We start from the raw sequence: 25,151 nt of genomic DNA, 5'->3' as shown, positions 1-25,151 counted from the left end.
CTCTCAGCTTGGATATATCCAGCTCATCAACATATCCAGCTGTCATGTGTGGAGGACACAGCTCAGGAGGTAGTTAGGCTGCAACCGGGAACATTTGGGTCTTTATTTGCAGCTGCTTTTATCACCTATCCTCTCACTGATCCCTCCGCGAGCCCAGTTGTGTCTGCACACTCTCTTCTCCTCTATGGCTTAATATCTGTCCGTTATCGGCCCTGTCCGATTTACCTCCCACATTTCTTCAGTGCGCCTCGTCTGCTGCACAAATCCCCATGTCTCACTCGAGCCATTGGGAATGATCCCCCTGTGAAAAAGAATACACTGAGGAGGGACACAGAGGGAGAAGTGAGATGGGCCTTAGCACTCACAGAGAGGGCGGGGGGGAACTCTCTGATACTTGAACACACCCCCCTGCAGTGGTAAAAATAACGGTGGGGCTTTGTTGGAGTATTATATCTCTGGAGTTTGTTGAACAACCAGGCGGACAGACACAACACACACACACACACACACACGCGCACACACAATAAAACAAACACACTCAAACACAGATAAAGGAAGTACAAACAACTGATATTGAAAGAAACAGATATCACATGAAAGCGAGAAAGCTGGTGCAGAAACAAATTTGGATTTATTATCAATTTCGTTCTTTTTAAAGTCTCAGCACTTTACCCTTTTAGCTCTTCATTTCAGCCACAATCTGATTTGGTTTTGTATACTGTGATTGGGTTGTTGCGTAGATTTGGTTTATTGTGTGTTCTGTGTCTGTTGGTAATAATAATAATAATAATACAAAAATTCCACAGACTACTTTAAATGACGATTCATGAAGTCCTCACTCAGTCAGGCTGGTCTAACATTGTTTTAGTTTCATTTTATAGTTTAGTTTATCATGATGTGAAGTTAATGTGACTCAGAGAACATGTGAATATTTTCTTATCTTAATGTCATTTCATGTGTTTACAGGTGTGTCATGTGACGGAATCAGCCACTCACCCTTACGTGCTACTGGTGCCTGTTGACTTCAAAGTCGTGATTTCATACGTATCGTAACTTGTTGGTTAATTATTTTACCATGATGCAATGTGGATAAAAACAGGATTGCCAAACTTATTACACCATCATTTCCCTGCGGTTAGCTACGGCTACTGCCAGCCCACACTGTTTGTCTATTATCTGACGACCTCTACTGGCCAATGCAAGCATTGCACTGTTACAAAACAAAGGGTCTCTAGCACAAACATTTAAAAATACAATCCTTTATTTAACATATACAGTATTACATGTGAATTCCTTTACCATAGTGAGAGTGATGGTACATGTAAAGCTACAGGAATGTAAAAAAATAATTTGAAAAACTGTGTTGTACAAAAGGATATAAAATGTGTTTTCATTGTTGAGTATTGGATACTAATATCCCTTTAGAAATATATTTACAATAAACCCATATGAGATACACGACAACAGCTTCAATGCTGCTAATATGTACAACTATATAGATCAATGTGTCTGTGTGCAGATAACAAATGCTTATTTTATATTAAGTTAAATATACTGACAGAACAGGTCATGTGTTTAGTATTAGCATTGCTAGCTGATGCCTTCATCCTGTGGTGTTCTTTGCCTTTGGTCATGATGGGATATTTTTTGTAAGGGTAAACCAGTTATACTCCTCTTTATAAGAGAATGAGTAATAGTGCTAACGAAGATTTTCCATTCTGTCATAACAATGGGGAATTTGGACAATAGTGAGCAAAACCCTGTGAGTATAACATTCTTTGGGTACAATTATTACGCTATGGAAGTTTCTAATCCTGACATTTATAAGCTGAACATAAGACGAAGAAAAAATTTCCCCCTTAAAGGGCCCTCTTGGTTTGAAGCACCAGAAATCTGGCAGTAGAAAATTAGGCTACGCAATAAGAACATAGCCTCGGGTGTGAGACAGTCTAGACGCTACTGCTCCAAGTCATGTGGCTTTAATGTAGTTCACTGACTGTGTGAGTCATTAGCTCAAAATATGCTAATGATATGCACTCCGTGCTGCTCCGAATGTGATGCAAAATCCCTTCTGGCTTTTCAAATCCTTTGTCCCTCCTCCGTTCCCGTTCTCTCGTCTAGATGTCCCGCTTGAGTTTCTCGATGCTGAAGTCACTGTCATGGTCCAGTTTGGAGAGCGTCTTCCTCACCCGCAGCGCCGTGAGGCGAGCTGGAGGGCTCTGGTACCAACACTCCTTCATGATCTTCACAATGGCTGAGAGAATCTGGACACACAAAGATAAATGTAACATAAGACATGGGTGTGTGTACCGTGTTCATACTGCTGTTTAGGGACTGGAATGTTATTGTATATTTTATTGAATGATCGATCTGAGTTTACACATATGTGAGTTATGTTTTCGTTTTTTTGACAGATATAACTGTGTAAATTTTAGAATGCATGGATGCTAAAGGTCAAACGAGTTGTTACACAAAGTCATATTTGCAAAGTCCTGACAAATATAGTTGCACATGTCCATGGGCAAGTGTTTGTGTGTGTGTGTCATCAGATAACCTACTGGATGGGAATGGAGCCTGTTGTGCAGACTGGGCTTCTGCTGGTCCACACACACCACCTTCTTCATCTCCTCAAAGCTGGGATCTGTAGGCACCATGTCATAGAAGGGGGGACGATACTCTTCGACGATTCCTAAAGCAAGCCCCAAAAGAAAAAAGAGGACTTTGTATGATGCTCTCCAGTAAATATCGAAAACACGCTTGGTGTTGGGATTCAATGGGGCGTCAGGTGCAGAAATGTGCAGACTGCAATGTTAAATATGGTTAAAGTGGCATTAAGGTTAAAACCTTATGCATTTATAGAACATACATTACTCCTCTTTCTGAAATACCCCACTTGGAAATGAAGATAGGCTGCAGTGACAGTTTTGTCAAGTTGATTTGTCCAAACAGGAGAGCAGGGAAAGATATCAATTCCCAGGCGAATACACTGGGATGAAAACCTAACAGGCCTTCTGAGCGTGTGTGTGTGTTTGTCTTTGGGAAAACACACACAATCAAACACACACACACACACAGAAAGTTATGAATGTCTGCCTATCTTGAGAAAGTGCATTTGTGCACGAGGCACGTGCGTATGTGTGCGCCTGCATCTACAAATTGTGTGCATGGGCATCTGGACTATGTACAAGTGAGTGCTGACACCAGATAAGAGTGTTTATAATTACTGCGGAGCTAATCATGAGAGAGGATAGTAGAGACAGACACAGACTAGGAAAACACTGGAGTGCTGAGAGACATGGGACTAGCTGCCTCTTATGTATTCACTATCTATGAGCCAGACAGACATGGCAGAGAAAACACATTTCCAGGATAATCTGTGGAAGACTAACACATCAAACTACAGAAGCTCCGTTGACATACATAGTATGTGTGCACTACTTTCTTACAGAAGTTTAATTTGGTAAAAACACCCAATTTGTCTGCTAATAGCAGAGCATCCTGATTGGCTGTTGTATTAGTACCATTGACATTGGTCCGGCGTGAAATTTCCCAGAAGACCAGGCCCAAGGCCCAGATGTCAGTTTGCTTGTAAGATTCAAAGACGTCCATTCGAATAGTCTCGTCCAGAACCTCAGGGGCCATGTAGCGCTTGGTCCCAACACGAGGGTTGTTCCCCACATCGAGGTAATCATGGGACTGAGAGTGTATCACAGCCAAACCTGAGGAAGGAGGGAAAACCCAGAACAACTTTTAAAACGACTTAAACTAGCCACAACAGAAAAACGATTGAGATCAGCATGAAACAGCTGCTATCTCTCAACACTTTGAAACAGATGCAACTAGGAGTCTAGTGTCCTTGCTGCGACGCTGCTCTCACCGAGATCAGCAATGCAGCACTGGCCGTTCCGCTTCACCAGGATGTTTCTGCTCTTCAGGTCTCGGTGGGCGATAGCTGGCTTTTCCTGGGAGCTGACGATCTCCGTGTGGAGGTGGACCAGGCCACAGGCCACAGACAGGCACATCCTCAGGCAGCTCTCTGGCTCCAGGCTGCTGTACTGCAGGAAGTCGTAGAGTGAACCCAGCTCATGAAAGTGAGTGACGAGCCACAGCTGGGTGCTGGAATTTTTGGATGTCATGTCAGAGGCTATGAACCCTACAAGCCAGAAGAAAAGATGTCTATTTCAATATCTGCCTTTTGGCTGGAGCTTTTTGAAATGACTTCTCAGCAGAGGGACGGCATCACAACACTCTGCGGCCGTACCCAGGATGTTGTCGTGTCGCAGCTGCACAGTGTTGTAAATCTCTGTCTCTCTGAACCAGGACTGCTCGTCTCTGGAGGAGAAGATCTTCACAGCCACACTCTCCCCCATCCAGGTTCCCCTCCACACCTCCCCATACCGGCCTTTACCTGGAGACAGAGCGACACGATCACACAACTGTAAAGTCATGCAAACCGGGGCAAAGCAGGGGTGAGAAAAAAGACTGACCGACACACTCGGCAAGTGAGATTTGTCTGGCCATGGTCCTTTGCACCAGATAAGGCAGCCCTGTCCCACTGCCTGATGTACAGAACTCATCGAATATATCCTGAAGGAAGAGAGATAGAGATAATCTACACGTGAGAACTCAAAAATCGTTCAACTGTTTTCTGTTTAATACCTTAACATCGAGCATCTCTTACGTTGTATGTGGGGTCGTCTCCATTCGGGACCTTGAGCATGGTGACGTCCTGGTCTTCAGCATTTCTCAGTCGGCAGCGAGCATGTTGGAAGCGCAGGAACAGCACCAGGCCACACACACCCGCAGCCACGATCAACAGCAGCACGGACACAGTGATCCACAGCTCTGGGCGAGCGAATTCTGGGGGCGTTGTTGTTGTCGTTTCTCCATCTGGATACACACAACACGCAGGAATTAGCTGAGGACATTTCAGGACATTGACGAGAAGTTATAACTTATTTTTGGCTAAGTGAAAACCTGCTGTGCATCATCATTCCTATAGAAGGAAGGCCACACAGTTTTACAAGTGACCACAAGGGGGAGCCAGTTACTATTTCAGAGGGAAGCTTTGAATCCCATCAGAACAAAGTAACGTGGATTGAGCCTGATAGGACTAAACAATTATGAGGCTCAGTGTCAAACTTCAGGCTTTCACGATTGGGATGTACGATTATTATTAAAAAAAACAATGATCTGGGTACTGACTAATATCTGGAGGTGGTGTGGCCAAGGCGTTGCAGTGGTTCTCTTTGCAGCAGGAGACATAGAATTGTTCAAATGAGCTGAAGCACTGCTCCCTGTAGTTCACTGTGGAGAAACAGCCCCTCTCCTCGTAGCCCCGCACCCAGGTGTAGAAACAGAGGTCTCCTCGGCAGGTTCCGTTCACGCATGTGCCTTTTTCGTTCTCACATGTACACAGCAGCTTCCCGTCGTCTTCGGTGCCTGGAGCACAAGGACAAACAAAAACATTAAACATACAGACATGTTCAGAGGCTTAGTGATGAAGTGATAAACTACACATTTAAATAGTCTATAATTATTAAGCGCTTTCTAGTCTTAATGACCACTCAAAGCATTGTCATTCACCCATTCAGGAACACGTTCATGCACTTTTTATCTACGAGAAGGGGGAATTCAAGGTTCTGTATCTAGCCCAGGGTGACTTCAGCATGCGGAAAGGGGAAGACTGGGATCAAACCGCCATTCCTTCTGGTGAGAGGACGAGCACTCCACCCCCTGAGCCACAGTTGTCCTTTTAAGAAAGACTTGACATTCTCGCAATAATAGAAAATAGTGAGGTGGTTAACCAGGAGAGGTATTTTAGGTTTGAAATGAGTAATAGAAAAACCAAACAACAGATAATGGGAAGTCTGAATTACCACATTGCACGATGAAGCATTACGGTGCTAAAGATTTTCTTTGACTTTCATCTTGTGTGGAATGTTTCTTATTGGAAGTTATTGCAAAGTAAAACCTGAACGTATGTGGGCAATATGGTATCACATGAAAAATGACTACAGATCGGGTTTGTGCATGAAAACGCACAAATAACTCTCTGAAACCAAACCAACAGGAAACATGTCGAATGAACATTTTATCCACAAATAAGTGATTTAAAAAATGTTCGAACAGAGGAGTTTTGAAGAAGTTAAAGCTGCATTATTCAGTTTCTGAATGTAAGTCAGATATTTCTGAGACTTTCAGCCTTGGAATGGTCCACAACATCTGAGTTGTTCTTACTGGCTCTTAGTGTGGAATCAGTGTGATTGAACTTGTTTGCTGGAAACACCTCTCTATCATTTTATCCTGAAGGGTTTGTGGGAACCATGAAACTGAACCTTGAGGTCTATGTTCAGGCTGGAAAAATAAACAAAGAATTAAAACCTGCATTGTCAGTGGATTCTACAGTATTACTAACCCAGTGTCATTATCCAAGTATCCTTTAATGGAGCGAATATGTGACCTGATAGCCGAGTGGTTAGGATTCTGTGAGCAATGACTGGACCATTTGGTGCATTTTCCCATGTCTGTTTTCTGTCTGTAGTCACTGATGAATAAAGGTATAAAATGCACCCACTTCTAAAAAGGGAACTTAATCGAATAGAACAAAATAAATACTTCATACATAATACTTCAAATAAAACCATTAACTCACCTGCATGCGTGGTAGAGATACACAGGAATGCTCCAACTACCACCACTGTGAGTAGAGCAGAGCTTCCCATCTCTGTGAAACAGAAAGAAAATAATGAATGTAATAAAAAAAAATTATAATACATATAAGGATGTCTCTTGATTGGGAACTGTGGTAATGAGAAACCTGATATTTTATTTGGGTTATTCTAGAAAAATAAGCTCAATTCCCGGACATTTCTGCTGCTACGTGACTGAATTGTACAGACTGTAGATTAATCATGGTGTCCATGAGGAGCCGAGCAGTGGTTAAAGCCTGTTCTTTGGCAGAGGAAGCAATGAGGTCAAAAACAACAGTCCGAGGGCCCTGCCTGTCTGCCTGCGCTGTAATTGCATTGAGTTGGGAAAAAGGGGGCTTAGGGGAAGGAGGCTGTAACAGCACTCCAGAGTGTTTGTGTATGTGCGCTGAGACTGTGTGTGGCGCTGTGCTACCCAGGCTCCAGGCCTGTCGACTCCTCGACTACCCTGCTTGCAGAGTAAATATTGATGGCTGTGCTTCCTGCCATTGAGCAGCCCCACCCGGCTGGCTGGCGAGACTCAGGTCTGCTCATTGTTTAAGGCTGCAGCGCTGAGGGTCACGCAAGCAGGAGGGTCGTCACACGCTCTAGAGTCAGTAACTTGACACCCAGGTGAGCTCAGACATGTTAGATTTCATTAAAAACAGAAGTGAGATTACATTTTCACACCACAAAACACAGACAAATATCTACTGTACAGACACAGTGTTGTTTATTGTATTGCTATGTGCTCTGCTAAATATGAAGCCTCTTCAGTTTTGTATATCTTCTTTACACAGCATAGAGCCTATAGCTTTTTCTTATCATGCCATTGTCACCAAGATGAATTACATAATCTACAATTATACTGATTTTTTCACCATACCTTCAACTTTGCTTCGCAGGAAAGGAAACAAGCACACACTAACTTAAACTCCCCATCAACCCTGAGGTCTTTGAAGGCTCCTCTCCACCGTTATTTAACTGAATTCATAGTTTATCAACTCCTGTGATGAGAATTCTTGTTCTACTTTTGACATCACTGTTTAAGAGCCACAGTGCAGCACTCACAGGCTAACGACAGTTCCAAGGCCAATTTCTTCTTTGTCCTCAATGGCAGCGGTAATTATATCAGTCAACAAGCATGAATTCAGGAAATGCTTCTGTTACGGAGGGGTGGTTCAAAGGGTTGTTCAGCTAGGGCACCATTTGCTTTTAGCCAGGGCCGGCTGTCAACTTCGTTCATCATCAGGAGGAACATGTGCTGAGGTCTGACCTGATATTTTATTAAATTGTACTGAATCTAAAATGTTTGTAACTGGCTGAGCTGAGATAGATGAGACAGTTGCCACAGAGGCTGACTGATGTAATGTTGTTCACTGTCCACAGAACCACACGAGATTAAATGTTAGGCTACAAACTTCTACTCTAGTCTTGCCACAGTCGCATTTCGGATGCAAGTCATGTCCCACTGAGTTTTCAGTGGAAGGTTTGGCTCAAATAAAGCCTGCAAGCTTTACACAAGAAATAAACCAGAAAATTAGTCTAGTTAACAAGTCATCCTCCTGTTACTCACTCTGGTAAAACAGATAAGTGATATGAATCACTCCGGCCTTTCACAACACAGTTTTATACACCTTTCATTTGTGAGTAGCTGGGGGGGGGGGTTGATGCGCTCTGTTGTTACGCTTGTTTGTCTCCCTGAGAATAACACATCTGCACAGATTGTGAAAGGCCGATAAGGCAAATTACGATTCGTTATATAATAAAGTTTGCTTTGTTTTGATTAATTAACCTATGTAATAAAAAATAAACCATAGGATACAATTGTCAAGTATTGAATTGTGAACTGAAATGAATCCCTGGTAAAGCAGTGATTTACACCTCTAGAAAACTTGAAGGACACTAAGTCATAGCCCATTCAAAAATATGTAGAAGACTGAATCAAATTCAATGTTGAAAATAAAATGTTGAGTTCAAACTTGGCTCTTCTCACTTAGTTATATTAATCCTTAGTTATTCATTCATACATTCACAATGATATACAGCAACATATCTTATGTAGTCTATATCGAAGCATCTTTGGATTAATCTGAGCTGGGCTGTGAGAAAAAAAATGAAAAAATGCTCTCCAAAATGGTCCTATTTTCTACTTATATAGGGAACGTAACTAGCAGCAGTTAGTCACCATCACATATTCTCATAAAGGAGATCTTACATCTCTCAGAGACAGTAAAATGAACTGCACACATCTGGCAGCAGAACATCCGCCTGTCAGCAAAAACTGCGGATATCCTCCTTCAGTTTTGATGCATCACGCCAGATATATTTAAGCACAAATGACAGGAAACCATCACATGATCTTTTTCTTTTCATTTAGTTTTGTTAAATGATACTGGAGAGAAACCAGAGGGAGTGCAGCTGATAAATGTGTATATTTGTATGTTTAATTATTTAATGCAATTTGTGTCTTTTTCCTTTTATCTTGAACTTTAAACAAATTTATTGAATGCAAGAAAACGTAAAAAGTACCTGGCTGGCTCATTTCAAATTGAAATGAGAAATCTGATAAGTGTGTCTCACAGAAACTGTCTTCAGACTTCCCTATCTTGAGTTTAATCTGTGGGGCTCCAGCTCAACCGATGAGAAGGCTCACTAAAACCACAAGCCATACTTCACCAAACAGCAAAGAGCACTTCCTGTCTCACACAGGCTCCATGTCAGTGCGGTGAATCTGTGGGTGCAGTGGAAGAAATTCATAAACACAACTCCACCCACAGAAAGAACTCAATTCTACTGGGACCAGAACAACTGTGTCTCATTTCTCTGAAAAGAGCAGTAATCACATCCTCCTTAATGGCAGCCTGACTTCAGACTCCAGCACACTTCCTCCCTCAGCTCTCTCCTGTTTGTCGCTTTTCTGTTCAAACCCAAAACCCACACGGCCCAAGGGGAAAAGATCCATTGTCATCTCTTCCTCTCATCTACAGAGCGTGGACTCAGGGAGGCAGATCTCTCATTCCATCTGGATGACGGTGTGGTTGCACCGGTGGATGGTGGGGGAGTCCTCTCTTATGTCTCTTCTCTAGAAAGTATCTAATCTTTCACTGTGAAATCCTCTATCATGTGGTTTACATGCTGACCCTCGTACTGACAGAATTTGAGGTGCGTGTGTTTTAAGAAGAAAGGAGCTGAAATCTGTTTGTCAGTGAGTGTGACCGTCTGTGAGCTCCAGCGACAGACTGATTGTATCTTCATTGTGCAGACACAACTAGGCTTGGCATGCTTGACGACTCAGTCGCTGTCTGCACTGCTCTCATAAACATGCACTTCAACGATTACGTGTCTGGAGAAGACGAGCTCGAAAAATACCTCAGTGCAAAGAAAAAGGGACACATGCACAGAGGTGTGAGTTTGATGAGCTTATGATGTCGTGGACCAGCAACAGCACCCAACTTGAAAGAGCCCACGCGACTCTTCTATCGTGACCTATCGTCAGAAAGTCTGCTGCACGTTTCGAAAGTTTTCTGCAGGTTTGGAAAGGTGTGAACTTTTCACCCCAACCGGATTTTCAGAGAAGGGATTTATCACATAGTACAGGCCACGTGTTGCATGAAGTATTCACATCCTTAAAACTACAGGTCAGACATTAAAAATCTTGCCCCTGTTCCTGTTATATTACCATGTATTTTGTCATTTGTTTAATATTGCTGTTGCAATCACTTTTAAGCAAAAGATTAAATGTTGAAGCTGGTCGACAAGGATTTTTTTTAAATACTTCAAAAACAAATTGGCTTTTTTACCCATAGGATTTCATATTAATACGATTTTATATGTATAATCTTAATCCGGAGAGGAACTTGTAAATATAACCAGACAACTATATTGAGGCGAAGACCAATAACAATATTTGGAAGTTAAAGAATGTGACAGCAATTTATCAGCTGATGCAGAACATGAACATTTTTGGCCTTATTTTGTTAGTAATAAGTGTAATAATAACATCTTGAACTATGATTTCTAACTATTAGCAGCAGTGATAAGCCAGTATCCACCAATTTGCAGACTTAGTTCATCTATATAAAGTACTTCAAAATAGGGCTGTGCGATAAGACAATGACAATAATTATCACTATACATTTTTTATTGTTACATTGTTCAACAATTGTATCAATACATTTCTTGTTCTATCAAGCGTTTGTCATTCTGGGCGTATAAAGAAAAAACTGAAACCAATATGTTTCTGTAAACTTAAATATCAGTATTGTGATACTATCCATATTAATTTTGATTTACCATGATAACTTTCTTTGGCAATATCGCCATATGTGAGTGTAAAGTGGCTGAAATAGAAATGCTTTAACCTACTAGTGCCTCAAATGTGTGGGAATGAGAATAACTTTGAATAAATACAAAGGGAGAGGGATACAGGAGCATGACCAGATGGTAAAATATAAACAAATCATGTTTTTTAGATAGATAATGTCATGTAAGAGTATAGTTTAGTATCTGCAGGTACAGGCCACTCTATGACACCTGTTGGTTCACATCTGGAAACACGTGGACTTTGGTGTGAGGCGGTCAAAGGTGATGAAGTCCAGTGTCAGACTAGCTCATGTAAATCCACCACAGTAGCATCATGCAACACTTAGAGAGAAAGAAAGAGAATAACTGTGAAACCCCCGCACATTACCTTTTTTCTGTTCGCCTTTAACTCAACACGTGCAAACTCCGCAGATCTTCCATATCCCAGTGTACCTCCTTCCTAACAAAACCAGTTTAAAACACCACCGGATCCATTTCCGTAGAGTTTCCCAGACTTTTTCTAAACAGCAGCAGATGTTTCATCCGCACAGAGCTCACATCCTCTCTTCAGCCTCGGTGACGACCAACCCGTCGAAATTACAATAATAATAATAAAAAAAGCGTCGTCCGCTTCTTTTCCTCTCGTTTCTCCACAAACGCGGAGCTTCCTGGTTCAACACAATACAAGCAGAGACATGAAAGTGTGGAGGAAGCGAAGAGGAACCGGGCAGCTGGGTCCGGGCGACGCGAGGACGAGCTGTCTGCCTCCTATCTCATCTCATCTCCGTCGGATCTGCGCTGATGAACCCGCGACACGGAGCGTTGTGGTGGGCCAAGGGGCGAGTGTCGGCTCCCCTCCGCCTCCAAGTCCCGGGGAGTAAGAAACGTCTCTTGTTGTCGTCCGTGTTCCTGATCTGAAGTCGAGATAACCGATTTTTCTTTTTTTTTTAAATAGTGTACAGTTGTGTCCCACCCCTTATTGTCCCACACAGACTCGGCTCGGACTGGAATGTGTTCTCATAGCGGTTTTCCTGTTGCCTGCTCAAACCTCTCATTTTCCCTTTTCCCCTGTGGACTGGTGTCTGCGCTGCACGGACAGGAATGTGCTTTAAAGACCCCCCTCCCTTGACTTACAACAACACGTCTTTGGCTGAACACGAGAGCCACTCAACATTTTGTATCAGTTATTAAACTATAATCCAAGTTCAGAGGCCGAGGGAGGCTTTTGTCATGCGTCTAACAACAGAGATGTTTTCAAAAGCTAAACCTGCTGCAACCAAATTCTGAACACAGCAATGACATATTAGACACTTTCAGGTTGATTTGGCAGATGTGTTAGAAAACAGTTGATTATTTCCACATCTAATGGTTAATATTATCATTCGTTTGAGCAGCTTACCAGACGTACACAGAACTCCGGATAATCTCCGGACATTATTCGGACGGGCTGTGTGTGAGAACGCTAAGCTGCAGACATTGTCCTGAGGGGCTGTGCGTCAGAATGCAGATGTCCATATATGCAGAAGGCCTTTGGTGAGAACGCAAATCTCCTGAACCAACTCCGGGTAATCTCCTGACATTATGCGGAGGGGCTGTATGTGAGAACTCAAATCTTTGAGTGAGACATTCCAGACGTTTTTCGAAAAGGTTGTATGTGAGAATGTAAAATGTCCTAATGAGACTTCCCTGGAGTTTCTCCTGCCAGGCCCCTAGTTAAAACTCCAGAGAATGTCCGCATGAGCCCAGGAACAAAGGAGATCCTCAAGACGATTCACGGAAAGTGAATTGTGACTCTATGTGAGTGGGTGTGTAGAAAAGCTTACCCCCCCCCCCCCCCCCCCCAGAGTATACAATCATCTCATGCCATACAAGTAGATGTCACATTAAGATGTCTCGAGAACTTTTGTTGACAAGGGCCGACGCCAGGGTCAATGTGCTGTAAACAAAAACACACGATCTGCGCATTGAAAATAGATACGTCATGTCCGGCCTCTGCCTGCAGTGCCACCCCTCACCTGAACGCTCTGGAGATGTCTGTGGTGTTGTGAACGCATCTGAGAATCCGTGGAGAATCTCCTGCTGCGTTGTTCATGTGTGAAGGGCAACTCCAGAGAGGGTTCGTGCAGACAATCTCCAGATTCTATGTCTGAAAATGGCCTAGGATTCTTGTTTTTGTCCACCTGGTGAATATGAGAAAAACATTCACTCTTTTTTTTAGACTCTATCAACTACTGAGGGAAACTCTTTTTATTTCCACTATGTTCAACAGTCACTCACTGTGTCTGTCAGCTGTGCACATCTGCTTTTAAAGAGCTTCTCTGCTTTTCTCATGTCCAAAACATCACAATCAGAGCAGAGAGAAGAAACCTAGAACTATAAGGTTGGACATACAGTAAACCAATGAGCTGAAATACAATACAAAGCAATGTGCTGTATGTAACATCAGATTTACATGAGTATTCTCTGCTAGTTGTCTTTTGTTTCACGTTCATGTAATTTTAGAGAAATATTGATCATAACAAACTGCCAAACATATTTCCTTACTTCACTCAAAAGTAAACTACTTGACACTTTTAATTCACAGAATAAGCAATGCACTAAAGGTGTGCATTTAGGTATCACAATCCAACTTTATATATTTGGTTGTATTTGTAATATTTTTAATGTATTTTTATTCTTCATAAAGTTAAACCTGTATGAGTTTGATACCAACATATTAGGAATTGTTGCCAAACATTTCCTTTAAAATATGTACATCAATATCAGATTTGTTTTTACTATGTAATATCAACATTGGCCCACAGAAACCCATATCAACAAGATAAACACAATTTGAGTGGGTTTTCCTCCTAATCTGTATTTTCAGTGTATTTGGTTTGCAAACACAAATTTAGACAACGGTGCTACAGTAACTTTCTATCAGAGCAATTAGGGCAAAGTGTGTGTAAGTGTCAAATGCAGAATTATCTCTTAGATGCCAGAGAGACTCAGCTCTGTGAAAACACTTCATTCAGCAGAGCCTGAGAGAGATGTCTTCATGTCTCTAATATAAATTAGCCTCCTTGTTCTCAGGCTCTGTAATCTCTCCATTTTTGGCGAAGGGCTGCAGACGCAGCTGGGAGCTCTCACATCAGCTGTCATTTAGAAATAAAGAGCAAATTGTTGTTCTTTTTTTAAATCAGCCGTTATTTCTCTTTCCTGCTAATCTCTGCCATTCAGAGAACCACCCACTCCTACTGCACCCCCGAGGTTCCTCTAATAAGCCTCTATTTGTTGTTTAATCTACTAAAGTAGAGGAAATGTGATATTGCTTCAACTGACGTGTTTTCAAAAGCATGAAATCCCTGATAAATAGACGACCAGTTTTACTTCTCTTCCGCTTTAATGGTATTGACTGGTCTTTATCTTAGCTGAGCACATGAAGTCAAAATATAATGTTGACTTTACAGTGTGATTACCTAATTCTCAGAGGTCAGAATCTGTACAATCTGATCCAGTCTGTGTTACAACAAGTGTTTGATTTCTCACAGCCCTGGTTACAGTCGTATATGTTGCTTCACTGAACTCATGAGAGATATTCGTTTTAGAGCTGACCTCAGGTCACCACGTTCCTCCTCTGTAAAGAGGAAATGCCCCAAACCTGAAAATATATTATATGAGAAAAATTTGCTTCTCTTAAAGTTAAATGTTGAAGTTTGTCTACAAGGAGCTTTTTTCAACCACTTGAAAGTACTTTCTGTTTTTTTAATCAAATTAATAACATAGTTTATAATCTTAATGTGCAAAGCAATTTGTAAATAGAGATAATATAGTAAAATACTGGATATTTGCGGCTAATAACGACATTTGGAAATAGCTACAACAATACATCATCTGTTGTATAACCTATAAAAGCTAATTGTTGTGATATTGCACATTGGATTAGACTATTCCAGAGGGTCCAAAAGCAATCATTTGCCACTTCAGAAATATTAAAGGCTTCGTTAATAAGCTCAGAGTAACTTTATTGTGAAAGATTCACCAAGGTCATGTGATAAACAAGCAGCTCATCATATATATTCAATTTCTAGTGTGAAAATACTAGCATTTGCATTTCAAATTAAAAGAGCAGTGTTGCGAGGGTACCGTTAACATATTTTTCTGTTTGCCATTACTGTTCATCACCAAATCTTAACCTAACATATTATAAACAGTATTTAGTAGAGTTCACTCTGTAGTAAGAAAACCAAACTCACTCACGAACATCAGTCATTTTATTCCAAGTTTATAAACAAACATTTTCATCCATTTTACACTCAGTAAAGATGTAGAAGACCTGAGCTTTCCAGTCTCTTACGTTGACTTTAAAGTATTCCCTGAAACAACACTAATCTTTCATTAGATTAGCAGCTATTAATTCTCTTTGATACAACACATTTAAATCTATGGTGTCGTAGTTGTAGCAGGTGATGCAGTTACAAGTATGTGGGTTTTCATTTTCATTGGAGGAGTTACCATGTTGATCTATAAACAGAATATTTTGTAAAGTGGACCTTTAAATAGATTTCTTGCTTAATGAGCATCATAGAAAGAACAAAAGATTTCCTGAGTAATATTATGTTCAAATATTTTTGGACTATGCATAGGTACCCCTGCCATCGAACGCAGTACTTAAACCACTGACAGTTGTGTGTCAGTCATAGAGACCTCTGGTAGATGTTACATGTTGCATATACTGATGACTGAATTAGCCTCATTCGTTTTAGAAAATGATTTGATTTGGGGAGTATTCCTATGAGGCTCAGTAAAACATAACTGTAAAACCTAAAGTAATTCTACCGTTGGCCTGGTAGTGGTGTTTAAGGAACAGCAGGAAACAGCAGCACGTTTCTTTTAGGGATTTGTCTAGTTTTCACAATGAGCCTCGCAGCTAAGATTCACTTCCTGTTTCCGGAATCGTTGCTGAGCTGTTTGAAGTATGAACTCTCTGCTTAATAACATATTTACACAGATGCTGCATGTGATGAAACAGGAAGGGCAGATCAATTTCATAGATGTGGGAAAATATGCTTTTGACTGAGGTTACATGTGTTCAGACTTCTGTTTGTTTAGGTGCCACTACATCCACTGCAGAGGGGAGGCATTCAAAACTACAAGAACTGTACAATAGCTGAAACTAGCTTCAGTGCTTTGCCTTATAAAATGCATATACAGTATAATACAACATATTATGAAATATCCCTTTTTGTAGAGAAGCAAAGCACATAGTTTGAAGACCTGTCCTCTCTGTGTTCAACATTGTAAAAAGTCCATGACTAACTATTACATATATCAATTTGCTGCAGGCCTTTGCTCACATACAGTATTTGTCATTGCTTTAGTTGTCCTGCATTAACACCATATGGCACGCTACCTGGAAACCTTAGCAATTCACAGATTGACAAAGTCTCCACAAATGTACAATGTTTTCAAAATAAAATTATGAATGTTTCATCTCCGCGTGACTTTATTTACTAATCCAATCTTTCGCAGATGAAATAAGAAACAGTCACATGTCACTAAATATCTCTTAAATTCAAGTGGCTCCAGGTTTCTCCTGTTCATCCAAGGCCAAAGTTTAAATCCACCAAAGGGTTTTAATAGTTTTGAAGTTTTCCGTGTTCTTCGTGAAATCAGTCTTTAGAGTCGCCACTACCTCATACCCGTTTCTCATGTTGGACATAGTCACAGTAAAATTCGCAGTAGAAAAAATAGAGCTGTCTCATTTTTGGCTTGATGAACCTTTGGACCCCTTGGTCTTTTTATCTTGGTCTTTTTGCTTTTCCTGCTTCTTCGCTCTCTTTTTCTCTTCCTTGGCTTCCTTGTACTTCCAGACAGGAGGCTCCAGGTAGCCCTTGTCTCTCTTCTTCTTTTTCTCTTTCTTTGGTGTGGGCTCGCCAGATCTTGTCACTTCAATCTTAGGAATACAGCCCGAGGGGAAGACGCTGTTCCTGTGTGCCATGCTGCGGGGAACGAAGCTTTTCATGCCACCTGAGGCCAGGCTCTCCCTGCGGTTGGAGTCCTGGCAGCAGGTCAGAGATACGGAGGCGGCTGACACAGGAGGAGGAGAGGCTGAGGTGATGGAGCCATTGCTGTGGGATACTGTGCCCTCCTCCAGCTCCTTGCTGCTGTGCCTTTCCAGCAGCTCGGGCACGGCAAACCGTCGCTTGCCAATCGCTGGAGGGCTGGCGGGACAGAGAGGACGGCAGCCAGTGGCTATCAGGGGGCTGTGGATGCTGGTGGTCATTCGCACCATATAGTCCATGACCCCATTGTCTTGTGGGTCCTGAGGGAAGCTGAAAGTGAGGCTGTCTTTTAGACGCTGCCTCAGTTTCTGACTGGTCGTTTTTGGGGCGGTGGCCTTGTCCACCAGTGGCTTCAGCTCAGGCCACTCGGGGATGAAGCTTTCACAGAAATGCTCAGCGACAGGGTGAGCCTGCAGACGGCGTATTCTTTTCAAAGTCTCAAACCCTCCGGTCCTGATGACCCAATCCTTCAGGCCTCTCCCTTGGACCATGTCGATCGCATTCATATCAGCACCTGCTCATGAGAAAAAAGCAGAAAACAAGAAAACAAGTTATTGGATGACGAGAGAACTGAGGTAATGAAATACGGCCTAAACAGTCAAATGACCCCCCCATGTGGTTGCTTTTAGAGCCTGTTTTAGAAAGGCAAGCCCCTCGCCTGTAGACTTCCTGTTCAGCTCAAAACACTGCTGTGGCCACAGTAATGGTGTTGTTTCTGCTGTACCAATTTAAGCCAAACTAGTTAGTAGTGGATGTTTCATGATACTTGGTGAGATTATCAAGGAATGCAAAGAGGGTGTTTGGGATTCCTCAGGGGCAAAGGTACCCCCTTCGACCACGGACTTTGGCTTTTGTAACTTAGCAGACCTTTCAATTGCACAGAAAGCAACATGACAAACACATTTCTCAGGTGCCATAAACCCACCATGCATTAGAAGGGCAGACACACACTCCTCTCTGCCCTGTAAGCCTGCCTTGATGAGGCCAGTGAAGCCACGGGGATCCCTGACCTCCGTGTCCACGCCAGAGTAGAAATTAAGGATATAGTTCAGAATGGTGATGAAGCCTGAATTGAAAAAAACAACCGTTATTTTTTTGGGGTGTTGAATTGAGACCTGATGTTGAGTTTATGTGCTAGTACGGTTTAACTTCAAACCTACCTGCCTGGGCAGAAATCATGAGGGCAGTATTTCCATCATTATCTTGCTGGTTTATGTCTATAAATGGACATGTATGCAGCATGGTGACAATGTCGACGAAACCCTTTGCCACAGCGACCATCAGTCCATTCTGATGAGGAACAAGGTAGAAATAAAGTGGCCTTCGTTAAAATGTATCCGTTCTTATGTGTACATTTATATATATATATATTTCTATCTACATATACAAAAATAAACTCCTCACCCTGCCGTTGATGTCCGTCTCATTGGCCTCTTCTTTAGTGACTCCTCTCTCCAGCATGCTGCACAGGGAGGTGGGGTTGTTCCTGGCACAGGCCTCGTACAGTGTTTTGGCCGGCTCTCTGGGATCTTCCTCAATTTCATAATCAGGAAGCACAGAGTCATCGGAAAACAGACTGTCTGAGTCCGAATCATCCAGGAGGACGTCGCAGTCATCGGATGGGCCTTCGCCCAGGTGGGGGTCATCACATGCAGTGGCCATCGGACCCCGCTCTCTGCCTTGGATCAGGCCTCGGTGTCAGGTATGTTCTCCACTATTCGCATCTTTAATAGAAAATTTAAGAAAATGAACACGATTTCTAGATTTCCTTTTTCCACATTTTTTCGCTCAGCCATGTGACACCTCGGAGTTCTGAGAAGCCAAATCAGGGGGGTTGTGTGGACGGGTATGTCTTCTAACAAAAGTGAAATTATAACATTTGAACAGATTAAAATATAAAATTTAAACACTGTGTGGCCCAGTCACACAGCATGGAGACATTGGAGTGCTCATTTTCAATAGTTTCCATTTTTTACTGCTACTGCTACAGTGGCTGAACAGCAGATTTAACATTTGATTTCTTTTAAAGTTGTACTGCATATTATATATACATGTGCTAATCCCAATAAGAAAGGTGATGACGACTGTGTCAAAATTTGTGGACAAAATATACTTCACTACAACTACATTTGATCCTTTTGGCATCTAGTTTAGGAACATGCATGATTTATTCTCCATCCATCCATGAGGGCTGCTGACATTGGCTGAGGGGGTGGGATGGGGGGGGGGGGGGGGTACACCCTGGACAGGTTGACAGCGTATCACAGGACCAGCAGACAGAGACAAGCAACCGTTCACACTCACATTCACACCTACGCTCGGTCTAGAGTTTCCAATTAACCTCCAACCCCATCTGCATGTGTTTGGACTGTGGGAGGAAAACCCACAACCTCCACAGAAAAACTGAACCGCGATTCAGACAGGGAACCTTCAAGAAGTCTCAGTAGATGTTTGACAGCAAAACTACAACAAAACAGTGGCGGCCTCTAAGGTTAGCATGCTAAATAGATCTGTTGACCTGAGAGCCACTTGACTAAGGCATGATGCTTAAAGTGGATGAGGAGCTTCATCTCTGCTCAGCCCCTCTGCTGGGATGTAAGTCATTTACAAGACATCCGTATCATTGGCTGTACAACATGCTCTGTTTACCCGTGTTTGGAATAGAGCAGGAGAAAAGTTATTATGACTGAGAATGCACAAGTAATATCCACATATGGATAAGCTCATTAAAACTAAAATGTATAAAAGGGTGCAAGCTATATTTACAAATTCACGACAGGTGGAGTAAATTCAGCAGGAGCCCAGTCTGTGACAGTGATGGGAGTGGAGGCAGAGCCGGAGGAGTATACTGGGTTGAGAAAGGCCATATGGTGCCGGAAGCAACGGGAGGCCAGTGTAGTGACAGCATCTGTCATGGTGTCTTAAGCATGTGTCACACTGCTCTGCACTTCAAGTACACTCCGGTTCTCCAGTTGTTTACAGTTTGTGTTTGCATGTATGTAAATCAACAACCTCCCAACACACTCATACAATGTGTTGCGATCTGTTGTGATTTGACTTATTCCTAAGGAGCTGGAGATAAAAGAGGGAGAAAGAACTTGGCTGCTTGAATGTGCGCCAATGAGGGATTTCATTTCTCAGGCTGTCTGTAGCCTGCATACATCAATAAACCAAATCACACAGGTAATTGTTCGCGGCAGAATTAGTTTTGCACCTGGTGACAATTATATGCTAATGCTAAGTTATTAGCCTAATAGCGTTGTTTGGATAATCGGTCAGATAGAACTGCTCAACTCCTCTAATCCCGCAGACATATGTTTCTGTTTCATCTCTCGCAAGAAATAAGCGGGGATTATTACCACAAATATTTTCTCTCTCTTTTCTGACTCTTTCTTCACAAACATAGAAAGCTCTCACTTTGCCCTGCCACAGCGGCCTAAACGTCTGCTGCAGTCCAGTAGAGTTGTTGCCTCTGAATCCTGTCTCTGTTGCATGTAGAAGAACTACAACCATTTGTGCTCAAGCAGTGAAAAGCCTCAGAAAGAAAATAGTAATAGTCGAAAGTCTCACCCTAAAACAATCCAGGGATTGTTGGTCCTCTTCAGTCTTTGATCTCTCTTTGTTCAAATTTGCTCTTGTTGCTTAAACCATCCTCATGTCTTTGACCTCCACTCTTCCGGATGTTCCTTGGTGGAAACTGGTGTATGTTTAAGTTTCCCCAACTGACTCAAGATCGAGCCGCCCCCCCCCCCCCCCCCCCCCCCCCTCCACTGGCCAGTTAGCTTTCCTCATCAGCCAGCAATCCGTCCAGGTCCCAACTTAGACTCCGCTGTCCTAAGTCAGGCAACATGCTCTGTCCCTCTCATCCTGATTACAGAAGATTTACGGATTAAGAGAAAGAAACAGACAGAAGCCATCCTTGCTCCCCTTATAGTCTGTTGCGTTTAGTCTGCTCTCCCTCCAGCTCCTCTCCCAGGCTCGTCTCCAATGCTCTTTTACAAGAGTGTGTCAGCGCAAACCTGTATGACTGTCCAAATAAGAGCTTTGACAGAATCATGGAAGTTATGGTTTCTAAATCTGCTCTGCTGCCGAGGACCCCCTTGTCTGAGTAATTTCACTCTTTGCAATGGGAGACAACGCCTTGGGCCGTTTTTTTTTTTTCTATTTGCTGGGACAACAATCTAACTCTGCTCTTATTCTAAGCCAGGGGGCCTTGGCAGTAATTCTTCCCATGACAGGAATGACACGCATACATGCTCAAACACATGGCACGCACAAGCACAACTCATAGTACAACCACACAGGCGTTGTAAAATTTGATGAAACATTTTAGAAAATGTTTGTGTAAAACTTGCACAGACGAGTTCAATGATACAGTCAGAAGGGCCTGCATGTTCTATGTTACAGTTCTTCTATTATTGACTTTCGTTAATTTGGTGACATTGTTTTTTCTTAACTCTTGAATAATGTTGTATTCAAGTTGTAAGAAACCTGGCTCTCTGAAAACAACCTCTTATTTTGAGGTCTGAATCCCTTATGTGAACAGGAATAGGAGTATCGTGTCAACAGGTTTATTCATAGCACCGCAGGGACTCAAGCACGTGGTATTAAAGGTGCATGTAAACAGATTAACCCTCATATTGAAGTGGAGTGAGGCCAATCAGTGACTTTGTACATGTGAATGCAGCCCGGATTATGCAACTGCTCCTCTCTGTTGTAGAAAGGTCGACTGCCCCCTTGTGAAACTACCGGGACGTGCAGTACCGGGATGTGAGGTTAGAGTTACTCTGTTGTAGGTGAACAAGATATTTAGACAGCTCACGTTTAAAATAGCCCCACCATTAATCCTCACTGTATCTCTCAGCTGCTCTCGACATCGCCTCCAAACATATCTGACAGGACGCAGCTAGTCTGCACAGAACTCTTCATTTGACTTGAGGGGAACGATTTGTCGTCAAATTCTGGGGATAAATGTTGTGAGATCAGTTTGCCTGTAGAGCCCCGTCCTTGCCGTGTAAGACCACTGTGTCAAAATCGGGCTCCCTTTGAAACCACTTTTTGAGAATTACAGTTGCTGCTCTGTCTGAAGAGTTAACCACAGATGTCACTGATGCTTGAACACCTCCAACGACGTCATCCCTGCTGGATCCCGTCAAATGCCTCAACCATTTCCTTATTAGAGGCTGCCCCCCGTGCCAATAAATCATTAGATCGGACACAGAGCATCACTCTAACTTCAACTACAACTCGGAAGGTGCTATGTTTAGACACAAGGGCCTTAGTTGTGTCTTGACTCTGTACTGATATGAAACACAGGAAGAGGAAAAACGAGGGACCTGCTTAGGGGCAAAGATTTATCGCTTGGGAAGCCAAAACAGCAAAGGAGCTGATAGGGAAAGGGAAGTTTGTTTGGCACAACAGGGCAGAGTGTAGTGGTGTGCGTGCGTTTGTAATTTTCCTTTATCCCATTAGCAACACAAGAATGACCTCTCTGTGGCACCAGATGGGGGCAGTGTAGCACACAATGCATGCTCCAACATGAGGTTATAGTTTACCCCCACACTGAACTTAAAGCTTTTGATTTTTACAAATGATCATCAAACTGAGTAAAGGAACATTTTGTCCTGATTCCCACCTCCCGATAGCACTCACACTTTCCTTATAGGGTCAGAGTTATTTTCCTCCCGATTGTGCAAATTCCTCACGGAGTCACTCACTCATCGCTGCAAATGGCAGCTCAGCTTCTCCCCAGACACCACGGTACCCACCAGAGGTCAGTGGTAGAGCAGGAGAACTTGGAAAGAGGCTTGGGAAGCAGTGAACTAAGTTTAGCCGGCTTAGTGACTGATTCTAAAGTCAGTGCTCAGCTAATTTTAAATTGTTGGCACGGTCGCTCTTACCAGCACCTTCTCTGCTCAGTGTCTGTAAGCAGTTTCTATATGCATTATTTTTAGTAAAGACAGACTCCTTTCAATGCTAATTTGAAAGCATTGGAAACCCCAAGAGCAATCAGGTCAATGAGAGGAAGCAGGGAGGAAGCAGCTAAATGTGTTGTGCAAGGCAAGAGGGGGATTTTTGGATTATTTAGGTAAAGTGAAGTTGAAGTTTGGGTGTTTTTCTTTTTACTCAGGCTCAAAAAGTGCATTCTGCGTAGATGTATTGTTCAGTGCCAGAGAACAGACACAAAAAACATGAGAGAATTATTGGAAATGTGAGCACCACAGCTCAGTGTGTAACTCTCTGCAAACCGATCACAAGTTTATAAAGTTTATTTAATATTACAGGTTTCACAGAGCAAGTCACTGCTGTAAATTGTTGATATTAAGCAATAAGAGACAGAGAATGCGTTTGCTCAATTAAAAAAGTAGGAAAAGTAGAAAAAAGGCAGATTGAATTAATTGGTTTTTATGTGATGCGATCTTATGTCAATAGGAAAGACAGTCCATCGTGTGTTGCTTCAGGTGTCCATTCACCTTTTAATCATGTGCGAGGGACAACTTGTAGACTCTGCTCAGAGGACTTGAGTGACCTACTGGTGATGTAAGGTATAGCAACAAGCTGGAGATGCACATAGATCCCCAGCCATGGTTCGATTAACTTTACAGGAGTTCAGAAGCCACAATGCAGAATATAGAATGGGTGTGATGTGCGTCATCTTGTTGGACCCGGTCAGTAGCTTTGCAGCAGCAGCGTATTGGACAATTTGCAGGCGTAGACAATTTGCTGAGGCCCGTGAAGAGGGACAGTAATAGACACTGGAAGATATAAGCGGGTGAATCATCAAGTTAACAGATATTGCAGGGTGATGAAGCAGATTTTGTAATAACTCTAAATTGTTTTAGAAAAACATTATCTTGCTTTAAAATACAAGAAATAACTCTACACATATGAATATCATCTTGTTGTTTTATTTCATATGGAAAATAAATGACCCAGTTAAAAATGTATAAAAAAACCTCAACCACAGATACAACCGCAATTTTGTTTATGTTTTGCTTAATTATGTATGAAATCCAATTTCCATTTCCAATGAATTATCATTCGGAATGGGATTCCTACTTTATAAAACTATAAAATGCCTCAGGGTCATTTTACTGCATAATCAAGTCATCACTGTCTCACAGGTTCCTCTTTTGGTAGCTCTGGTTGGGATAAAGCGATTCTGATGTCCACACAGTCTTGACCTTGTGCTAATGGGTGGGGTAAGTGATGTGGAAACTTTAAACGAACACATAATAGTTGGTGAAAGCAATCTCCACTCAACTCAAATCTTCACGTCTCCCTTTGCACTTTCTCATTCTTTCACTGCTCTTTCTTTGTGGAATCTAGACGTCTGCCTTCGCTCAATGAAACGTCAAAAGCTTAAAGGCTAATTTGAAAAGGGGATTTAGAGCTGAGGTGGTGGAAAGTAACAGTTTCAACACAGTTACGATCAGGGCTTAATTTGTCTTTGTTGTGTTTCCCTGGTGTTTTGAAAGTTTATTAAAGGTGCTTTGTTTTCTGACTGCCGACATTCCTCCTGTGTCTGCTAAGTCTCTGTGTGACTGAAGGCTCAAAGGAACTGGTGAATTCAGTGGATGAAAATTAGCCTTACTAGGACTTGGCTCATTTAAATCTTTAAATATATCATAAGAATGGCAGAAGTGCAGAGACAATTTAAATGAGAATAAAATGCAGAATCACATGTGGCAACTCATACTGCATGGCAGGTCGTATAGGCCCCATGCACACATGGTATTAACATATGGTTGATGTGATCCAATCACAAGCGGACAGCTCTGAGTCCATGCATTAAGAGCTTCTCAGCCCTATATGCAAATAAACACGTACATCATTTTCAATTGCAAAGATGTAATACATGGCGAGAAGCAGCAAAGACAAGAAGAAGTCAAAAGAAGTCAAAAGACACCGTTGACGTCTTCAAGGCAAATCGCTTCCTCTTGTTGTCTCTTGAGTGGGCGCTACTCCAATGTGGCCAGGACAACATTCGCGTTCACACTGCTAATACAATGTGGACACGTTCGGCCCAGACCACCTCTGAATGTGGTCTGGCCTGATTGGATAGACATCTGATCTGAATGCGTTCACACCTGTACTTAGAGCTGACCACTGG

General features: G+C 42.3%; 2 protein-coding genes across 2 annotated transcripts; both read right to left on the bottom strand.

Moving 5' to 3' along the window:
• Positions 1 to 1,239: 1,239 nt before the first annotated feature.
• acvrl1 (activin A receptor like type 1) lies at positions 1,240 to 12,046 on the bottom strand. Its single transcript, XM_062392384.1, has 10 exons — positions 11,383 to 12,046; positions 6,656 to 6,727; positions 5,206 to 5,442; positions 4,682 to 4,890; positions 4,488 to 4,587; positions 4,262 to 4,408; positions 3,878 to 4,153; positions 3,522 to 3,719; positions 2,559 to 2,689; positions 1,240 to 2,264 (listed from the first exon to the last, which is right to left on the bottom strand). Exons 2-10 carry the CDS (start codon positions 6,723 to 6,725, stop codon positions 2,118 to 2,120), a joined length of 1,515 nt encoding a protein of 504 aa, XP_062248368.1. The 5' UTR covers positions 6,726 to 6,727; positions 11,383 to 12,046; the 3' UTR covers positions 1,240 to 2,117.
• A 3,183-nt stretch (positions 12,047 to 15,229) lies between these two features.
• Positions 15,230 to 20,751, bottom strand: ankrd33aa (ankyrin repeat domain 33Aa). The gene is made up of 5 exons (XM_062392241.1): positions 20,609 to 20,751; positions 18,443 to 18,762; positions 18,199 to 18,328; positions 17,964 to 18,104; positions 15,230 to 17,552 (listed from the first exon to the last, which is right to left on the bottom strand). Exons 2-5 carry the CDS (start codon positions 18,698 to 18,700, stop codon positions 16,735 to 16,737), a joined length of 1,347 nt encoding a protein of 448 aa, XP_062248225.1. The 5' UTR covers positions 18,701 to 18,762; positions 20,609 to 20,751; the 3' UTR covers positions 15,230 to 16,734.
• Between the last annotated feature and the right edge of the window lie 4,400 nt (positions 20,752 to 25,151).

Source organism: Platichthys flesus, chromosome 7 (genome assembly GCF_949316205.1).
Source record: "Platichthys flesus chromosome 7, fPlaFle2.1, whole genome shotgun sequence".
Taxonomy (NCBI): Eukaryota; Metazoa; Chordata; class Actinopteri; order Pleuronectiformes; family Pleuronectidae; genus Platichthys; species Platichthys flesus.
The sequence above is the reverse complement of the archived record's forward strand: the minus strand, read 5'-3'. Positions and strand labels throughout refer to the sequence as shown.

Bases quoted from the DNA above. Each gene is read 5' to 3' on its own strand.
- acvrl1 (XM_062392384.1), bottom strand. From the start codon at position 6,725: ATGGGAAGCTCTGCTCTACTCACAGTGGTGGTAGTTGGAGCATTCCTG. The intron at 5,443-6,655 runs GTGAGTTAATGG...CTTGTGCTCCAG, and splicing joins TATCTCTACCACGCATGCAG to GCACCGAAGACGACGGGAAG. The intron at 4,588-4,681 runs GTAAGAGATGCT...CTCTTCCTTCAG, and splicing joins GAGACGACCCCACATACAAC to GATATATTCGATGAGTTCTG.
- ankrd33aa (XM_062392241.1), bottom strand. From the start codon at position 18,700: ATGGCCACTGCATGTGATGACCCCCACCTGGGCGAAGGCCCATCCGAT. The intron at 18,329-18,442 runs GTGAGGAGTTTA...GTTCCTCATCAG, and splicing joins AGACGGACATCAACGGCAGG to AATGGACTGATGGTCGCTGT. The intron at 17,553-17,963 runs GTGGGTTTATGG...TCTCATGAGCAG, and splicing joins GTCTGCCCTTCTAATGCATG to GTGCTGATATGAATGCGATC.